The 8549-nt window shown below is 38.9% G+C and overlaps 1 protein-coding gene across 1 annotated transcript; it reads right to left on the bottom strand.

The window, feature by feature from the left end:
• Positions 1-417: 417 nt before the first annotated feature.
• On the bottom strand, positions 418-2565 carry LOC111002084 (silk gland factor 3). The gene has a single exon (XM_022272190.2). The coding sequence runs from the start codon at positions 2358-2360 to the stop codon at positions 1260-1262; it is 1101 nt and encodes a 366-aa protein (XP_022127882.1). The 5' UTR covers positions 2361-2565; the 3' UTR covers positions 418-1259.
• Positions 2566-8549: the final 5984 nt, after the last annotated feature.

The raw sequence follows: 8549 nt of genomic DNA, 5'->3' as shown, positions 1-8549 counted from the left end.
CGTTTTCATGCATTTAACCCTTATTAAAAATTAATACCGATTCCCTATTTCGGAATTTCCCAGTCAACATCTGATCAGAGCACTTCCTCAGTTCCATTCCTACATTTTGTACTGGAGAGAATGTAATGAAGCGCTCATAACGGAAATTAATGAGCATTTATCGTGGCCTAACAAGTAATCCGACACGAATGATAGATTAATTAGAGCAATACATAAAATGACATGTAAATAAAAGAGCGCGCAGGCGGCGGTGTCTGCGGCCTATGGCCATACGCTTGGGACGAGTCGAGACAGCTCATAGGAAACAAACGAATGTGTTCTTTCGAATGTGTGGACGGTCGAATCGGCCTACCTGCCGCCTCGGCCCTAGCGACTGCCTTGTGGTCCTATTGACCGGGATTCAATAATACTACTTTGTAAAATATTTACTCTGGTTTATTTAAATACTTAGATAATAATATAAAACATTTTAAGACTAATTATTCATTATTTACCTACTAGAGGCTCGCACTACCACTGCCTTTCGTTTATTACCTACAGTTTATACAGTTATATACATATCAACTTCAACTTCGTTGAGAATAACGAGCTAATTACATTTACAACAGGTCGAATCGGGCGAGCTCTTCACAGAAACAACTAAACATAAGTAAACTAATATGGCCTGCCTCCCGGCTCTCCTCTACGATTACGTCACAAACATTCGGTTACCTCGTTCCAAACTCTACTATACATATTCTCATGGGACAAACAACTTTTTGACAACATTATATAGAAAAAATTTCGCCACAGAGTTGGCCATAATATAAACTAAGAAAAATAACAAAACAAGTAAAAACATCAGTTGACCATTTGGCGTAATGGTTGCAAGTTTAAGATCGAAATAAATAGCTTCGGTGAGACGGCCGCGGCGGGTCGCGACTCGCGCACTTCACTTATCGTTAAATTGCACCTAATGACTCCGTCTCCTACGGCCCACACCCGATTCGCTTTCGTCTCTAATTTACAGTAACGGGCTCAAGAGTTCTATGTCCACGGCACGGCACCTCCCGGCCCAGGGAGGCCGAGCGTTATTCTAAAAATAAATTCGATGATACGATCGTCTGTCACGCGAGCGCGGCACGGGCAGTACTTACCGGCGGCACTGCACTGCACTCGTCAGGCGTCACTGCTTGCGAATATCTACACGTATTTACAGCTCCCGCGGGCTAGTGCGGCTCCGCGTAGAAAGGCCGCGGCGGCGCCCACGGGGCGAACTGTTAGTGCGCAGCCAGCGTGTGCGCTCCCTGTAGCGCGTGTTGCGCGTGCTGCGCGTGCTGGTGCGCGGCGTGCGGGTGCGAGTGTTGGGGCGCGTGCGCCGGATGAGCGTGCGGCGGCGAGAGGGCGGGCGAATGCGCGTGCAGCGGCGGAGAGCCGTGCACGTCGTGCCCGTAATGCCCGTGTCCCATCCCGTCCAGCATCTCGCCGCCCAGCGTGTTCGGCGGGGTCATACGCTTCTCCTTTTGCCGCCGGTTGCAGAACCACACGCGCACCACCTCCTTCTCCAGTTGCAGGCTGTCCGCCAGTGACGTGATCTCCTGCGCCGATGGCTTTGGTTGTTTGTGGAAATGCTGTTCGAGCGCACCCTTCACCGAAACTTCGATGGACGTTCGCTTCTTGCGTTTCCGGCCCTGCGCCGCAATCTTGTCGATGCTCGTCGGGCTCCCCGTCGTCGAGTCGGCCTCCTCCAACCACTTTTGTAACAACGGTTTTAATTTGCACATGTTTTTAAAACTCAACTGCAGCGCCTCGAAGCGGCATATCGTCGTCTGCGAGAAAACGTTGCCGTAGAGCGTTCCGAGCGCCAAGCCGACGTCGGCCTGCGTGAAGCCCAGCTTGATGCGGCGCTGCTTGAATTGCTTCGCGAAGGCTTCTAGATCATCGCTCGTAGGCGTGTCCTCCTCGGGTGGGTCTCGATCCAACGCATGGTGGTGTAGATGTGGCGAAGGCTGCACATCTCGCAGCATATGGTGTTGATGCATGGGTACCGGGTATCCGGCGTGAAGCGGCACGGGTGATCCCGCGCCGTAGTGAGCGGATACCACGGGGGCGTGCCAGCCGCCCTGCAGGTGGCGATGCTCGTGCGGAGCGGACGGCGGTTTGACGTCGGCGTGAGCGTGGTGCTGGTGCATGGCCCACGGGTCGGAGGGAGGCAGCGCGGCCCAAGGATTGAGCGGCGCTCCGGGCGACGGGGAGCCGCCCGCGTGTAAGTGGTGCTGATACTTCATCTCGGCGGGCTCTACGCTGCGCGGCGAAGCAGCGTGATACCCGCTAAGATTGCCGAGGTCCAGCTCACCCGGCATATACGTGGTCGCCGCCATGGCGCCGTACCTCAGATCCACGGTGGACGGCGTCTTGCCGGTTCGAAGGCTCGTGAGCCTTCACCTGGCGCACACGATCGCGAAACGGGCGCGTCAGTCGCGCGGAGCGGCAGCGAGGGCCACCTCACATCACCAAAAACAACAACGAGCGACATGCGCGTGCGTGCTCGACGGCAGCACGGAGCGGACTGGCGTGAGGCGGTCGCGGCGGCCGCGCGCCGGCGCCGAGAGGGGCGGCCCCGCCCAGCGCCGACCGCCTAACCCCTCTCGCCCCGTGCCCCTCGCCCCACGATCCGACCCCGCTCGCACGGCTCACATCGACACCTTATTATTTACAAACATTATGATTACTCGTGTACGAGTCGCACCACTCACCGCTCAGCACTCACCAGTCACCACTGATAACGCACTCAATCTGCAACTATTACTTTGACCGCGACACAATAATGACATAAATCACTGAACGTGGTTTAAACCGCAACTAAATGAAAAAAGCAACTTTATAAGAATTATTGTCATGATTAAAACCTACACCATAAGTATTATCTATTATCAGTATGTTATATCAGTAGGTAGCTACTGCTCAAATCACCCTTAAAATAGTTTTGAATAAAACTCATAAACACATAAAATTAAGACTTCTTTACTCAAATGATTTGTAGATATTATGTATTTATGAGGCCAAACTCTGTAGTTAGCTTATTACTTCTTATCATTTGATAATTCAATGGGATTTGAAAATTTTAAATTGCATTTCCATGATTTGGCCTTGATTTGCATTATTACTTTAATTTTTTTTTATGATGAGACTTTCCAAAATATTAATTTGGTTAACTAAACGCTACCAGATGCATAGGTACACAATTATACAGAGGGCCTAACATAACGTTAGTTAACATTTAAAAATATTGTATTCCTTTCCTTGAAATACTTCTTATAAATGATAGCCATTAATTTTTCTGCTAGGTTTAAAAATAAACATTTTGTGTGTTCTTTGTAACTTTTTAAACCATTTTTTACACCAACATTTACAACCACAATTAACAAAGTATGTATAACACATAAAACAATAATAAAGAAAACCTTCTATTTAAAATATTTTTTCTAAGAAAATAAAATCAGCCTGATTTCATATCTATTATCTCCATCCATATTGGAATGTTAAATTGGAATGCAAACTTAACTTTTGTATACTTGACTTGATTATACAAATCCGACGGAAACATAGATATTATTTTTATTGAAGTATTCATTTTTTTAAGCATTATTAGTATTTAAAACTACGTTTAAAATTTTAATTGTTTTACAGAACAAGTATAATTTCAAGTTGTATAATTCATAAAAGTCTCGCCATCTACCGCTGAGTAGAAGAACTGATTTTATACACTTTTATTATGTATACAAACTATGAATATATACAATTCTTTTTAAAACGTATTTCATACAAGTAATAAATATTATTATGTGTTAGTTATTACATGAATACCTAAGTATGATAATTGTTGTATACTACATATTATAATATATATTGTATATTACAGAGAGACTAGTGAGGTATTGGTCGAACAATTTGAGCAAAAGTTGAATGAAGTCTGTAGGAAAGCCAATTTTAGTTCATTCAAGTTCTATTCAATGTGCGTGTAAAATTAATTTGAATTTATTATCATAGCATTGACGAGGTTTTCTTGTTTAAAGCGCCATCTTGTAGCATACAATAGAAGTAGCAACTCTGATGCAAAACTTTGGCAAAGATACTATTGTAACATAATATTTCAACCCTTAGATACCTTTTTTGGTTGAACTAATAACTTATACCTAGGACAAAAGGAAAAGGACAATCATTATTTAATATTTAACATAACAAAACATTTATTTTACCAAAGAAATAATATACCAAAAAAATATTAAAAGATAAAAAAGGAAGAAGGTACATTTTAACGCCCAAAGCCAACCGCAATCTATTCTTGACGATCTGAGATAGCCATCTTAATCCAAATGTTGTAAAAAATGTGGTAAATACCAATCGACGGATTGTAATAGCCATCTGTCGATATAAGCTATCCATGGTAGGTCGGATCAGTGTCTGTGGAGACCTTTTATTTTAAATTTTATACAGCTTGTTTGAAGAGTGAAACAATGTGCATAACGCCGACTTGAACTGTGGCGTTAAATTGTTCAGTTATAGGTACTATTCCACTCATTATTTTTCAGCTTGTTGGTAGCGTTGGTTGTCCTTTTATTATCTCGCTGTTCTCAATAAAGGCAACGCTTTTGTCTCGTCCTTTGATAAAAGTTTATCTTTAGACTATAACAAGGAAAAGTGCAAAATACAATTACTTAATAGAAAATAAATTTGTAGCATGTATGTGAATTGACACGTTAACACTTAATGCACAATTTTATAATAATAATATAATAACAATATTTGCAATCACTTTTATAACTGTTTGCAAGTTCCACTGTTATGCACGCAAACAAACTGTTTAACTTTTAAATTTTTTGGAAATTTGTCAATCGTCAGTTAGCATTACTTTTTACTATAAGAAGCTATAAGAAACTAGATTTCAACAGATAATTATTTTAACAGATTTTAACTTACACCACTTTTTTTAAATAATTAAAAAGCCATTTGATATGTTTTAAACATAGACATGTATATTTTATTATTATTAATTTTTAGACTGAAAACAATCTGAGATTGTGGATTAATAATTGGGTTCGGGCGTAATTGTAATGTGTGCGTCTAATATTTAAATATTGCGGCCAATCCTAACTTACATTACAAAATCTGTCTGTAAGATAAACCTTCAGAATATAATATAAAAAACTACAAAACGTTTTATTTAAATAGGTACATATCTTCTTAGGCATCCATTCGACTTAGAAAATATTAATATTATAAGAATCATTTATCCAGTCTTTCTCAAATAGTCAATTTTAGCGGAATCAATTAAAATTATTGTAAGTATTCAATAGAAAAAAAGTAATAGTTTAGTTTTATACACGTAGGCACGACTAAAAGTATTTCGAACAACGAGATATTAGTATAACTGTTTTGATTCCAATTGGGCAATCATTGGCAACTTTGGGAGTTCGAACAAACACACAAACAATAGTGTTTGTTAGGGGAGCTAAGGGACACGAGCCAAAGGATCGAGGGGAACTTCGGCTTTGTTGATATTACTTCCGAACCCGATCAATTAATACGCTGAACCTGCATTTTAATTTCTCTATTTTTCTTAATAATATCGTCGCTCTCATATAGAATTAGAATACTGAAACACCGACGGCAAAACAAAATAAAAAACTCGACCAACGTCGGCTGTAATACTCCTCCAAACAGATCTCTATGAGAGTATCTTGTCTTCAGCAGAAAGATGCAGAAAGATGTTTCGTCACCAATAAAAATTGTAAAATCAATTAATTTATAAATATTTATCTTAATCTTTTGTTAAGTGTATCGTCGTTTACTTTTATTGTATAATTTATTTCCTTTTTTATGATTGTAAGGTGTCCCTATAAATGTTGTGTACACTTGTCATTGAATCATGTCCCTATTATGTTTTTGTTTGTCGTGAGTTATCCTTAAGTTATGTGTTTCGTTAGTGTGGTTTTTTTTTAATAAATAAACAAAATGTGTATGGTTCATATTACTTTTATTGTATTTCTAATTAAGGCGTCATTGGAGGATCTCTTAGGGCGTTTGACATAAAATTGACAGAATGCATGCTGCAAATATCGTCAGAGGATTTAAGAAAATTATGTTGATAAAATAAATATAAAATCTTATTCATTAAATGTATTTAAAAAAGGTCTAGTAGGTATGTAACAGACTTTACTTATAACTAGATGAGCACACTACATGGTAACATCAAAAAGTTTAGAAAGAGGGACATGAAACTGTATGAGCTAATATATAGGTATCTTTATATACCTAGTCTTGCCATAAATACTGAATGATTCTTTTTTCTTTTGCAAATAACATTTATTACTTTTACAGTGGGTTCGTTTAATACATAAATAAAAAACAATCTCCATTGGCTGCACTACAGTCCTTTAAACGTTGAGGCCAATTATTATCAATAGAAGCACGCGCTCTTTCCATGGGAAAATTCTTCACTGCCAATCCTACGGATCGTTTTAGGGCCTACATTGTCATGCCGCTTAGAGCAAGCCGTACTCTCTAAAACTGACCATAAATCATAATCTAGCGGATTAAGAGAGAGAGAGAGAGCGCAGGATTAGACGACGGCCAGTCTTCAGCTCTGATGAAGTCCGAAACGTTCATTTCAAACAAAGACTGCGTAGACCGAGCTTCATGACTCGGTGCCGAGTCTTGCTGGAAGGATCCTTCACTGTTATTAAAATTCGTGTTTTTAAGGGGCTTCACTACCTTCTCAAGAATGGTATCTTGATACACTTGTGCCGAAATTTTAGTACCTTTGTCACAAAAGTATGGCTCAGTCACTCCTTCATAGCTAATCCCCCACCAAAACCCAAATAAAACCATCACTGAAGTCGAATAGTGAACCAGTGATAGAGCTTTCAATTACTGCTTTGACCACCATTTTCGTACGAACACTACGTGGACGGCCAGATCTTTTTCTGTGACAAACTGAGGAGGTCTCATTGTACCTATTAATAGCCCGGTACACAAATATTTTACCAAACAGCGAGCGTTTGGAGACTTTTAAAAATTGCATTTGGCTCCATAGTAGGTTGTGTAATGCAATCACAGCAATTCGGTTCTATTTATCACCCCACTCCATTTTAATATCGCAAAATATTATACAAGGTAGGTAGGTAGGCGCCAAAATAAGAAAACTCAATGAACAATCTTTTTTTTTTTAATTTATCCCTAATGGGAAAGGCAAAGGACTTTAGTCCATACAGTCAATAAACAATCATATAAAAGTGACAGATTGCAAATTCAAATGTAATAATATTTGGTTTATTTTTATATTAATTGTATCAGTATTTATGGCCAGACTAAGTGTATTCAATTCTGCTGAACGTGTGTATGTCACTGAACTCCTCTTAAATGGCTGGCTCGATTTGAATGTTTTTTTTGTATGGCGTTTTTGAGGCGCCCTCGATGGTTAAGATTCACAATTCAGGCCGGCAGATGGCGCCGCAGTCGGTACTCTCATAATTTGTTTAACATCCTACTAATTAATCGCTTGAAATATCATGCAGGACAACGTGGTTCGGGTCCGCAAGTAATATTATAAAATCTGGCTTGAGGAACATTTCGAAGCAATTTAAGGGAATTACTAATGAAAAATGACTTGGACGAATCAATACAAATACAGAACATTTTTATTTAATATCTTTTATTACGCTTTGGAATCAGTTCTATTTATTTAAAAAAAAAATTAAAGTAGCAGTAAAAATTATCTTAGTGTAGCTCCGAGTTAGGCATCTGTAAATGGGTGGTTAGTAAAACATGTATTATTAGCTTTGTTTAATGCAAATAATAAATTAATGACACAAAAAACAACAGTAAATGAAAATAATGTTACAGGCTATCTGTTCTATTATAAAACGAACTAAAAATCTATCTCTCAGATATGTAATCTACCTGCATATGTGCATGATGCTGATGTTTTTTATAGGATGTATATAATGTACAGTATAGTAGTATTTGTTCTGGCCTTAACAAATAATTATCAAATCAACGCTGTTTAAAATGATCCAACTTATTTGTACTAAAGGTAATAAAATTTAATAGTTTTATAATAATAATACTATTAAAATTGTAATAGCAATAGAATTGCAGATTATATTGTTCAGATGCCTTTAGAGGTATTTTATTTTATTTTTTACTTAACAAGACAATTATGAGCTCGAAATATTGAGATCGGATGAAACATGCCATCACACACTTAAAATGATAATAAGTTATCTGTTTAATGACTAATAAGATTGTTTCTTCTTAATAATGGAGTCCATTTCCGGGTTTGTGTTTAACTCTTCTATAACATGTGCGGACTTTTATCAGAACTTTTGTAAGAGAGACAATTTCGTCGGAGGAGGAGGTAATTTTTACTTATACCGTTTACGCAGCGGGCGGGACTTTCAATTAAGTTAAACGTTTCCCTCTTTTATAACATTTCTAATTGATCCTCTGTTTCTCTCTATTATAGCGAACTATAACTTGTCTTTGGACACAAAAAATATCAATTCCAA

Source organism: Pieris rapae, chromosome 16 (assembly GCF_905147795.1).
Source record: "Pieris rapae chromosome 16, ilPieRapa1.1, whole genome shotgun sequence".
NCBI classification, from domain to species: Eukaryota; Metazoa; Arthropoda; class Insecta; order Lepidoptera; family Pieridae; genus Pieris; species Pieris rapae.
This window is presented reverse-complemented; position numbering and strand designations above follow the sequence as displayed.

Excerpts from the sequence above, each read along its gene's own strand:
- LOC111002084 (XM_022272190.2), bottom strand. The coding sequence starts at position 2,360 with ATGGCGGCGACCACGTATATGCCGGGTGAGCTGGACCTCGGCAATCTT.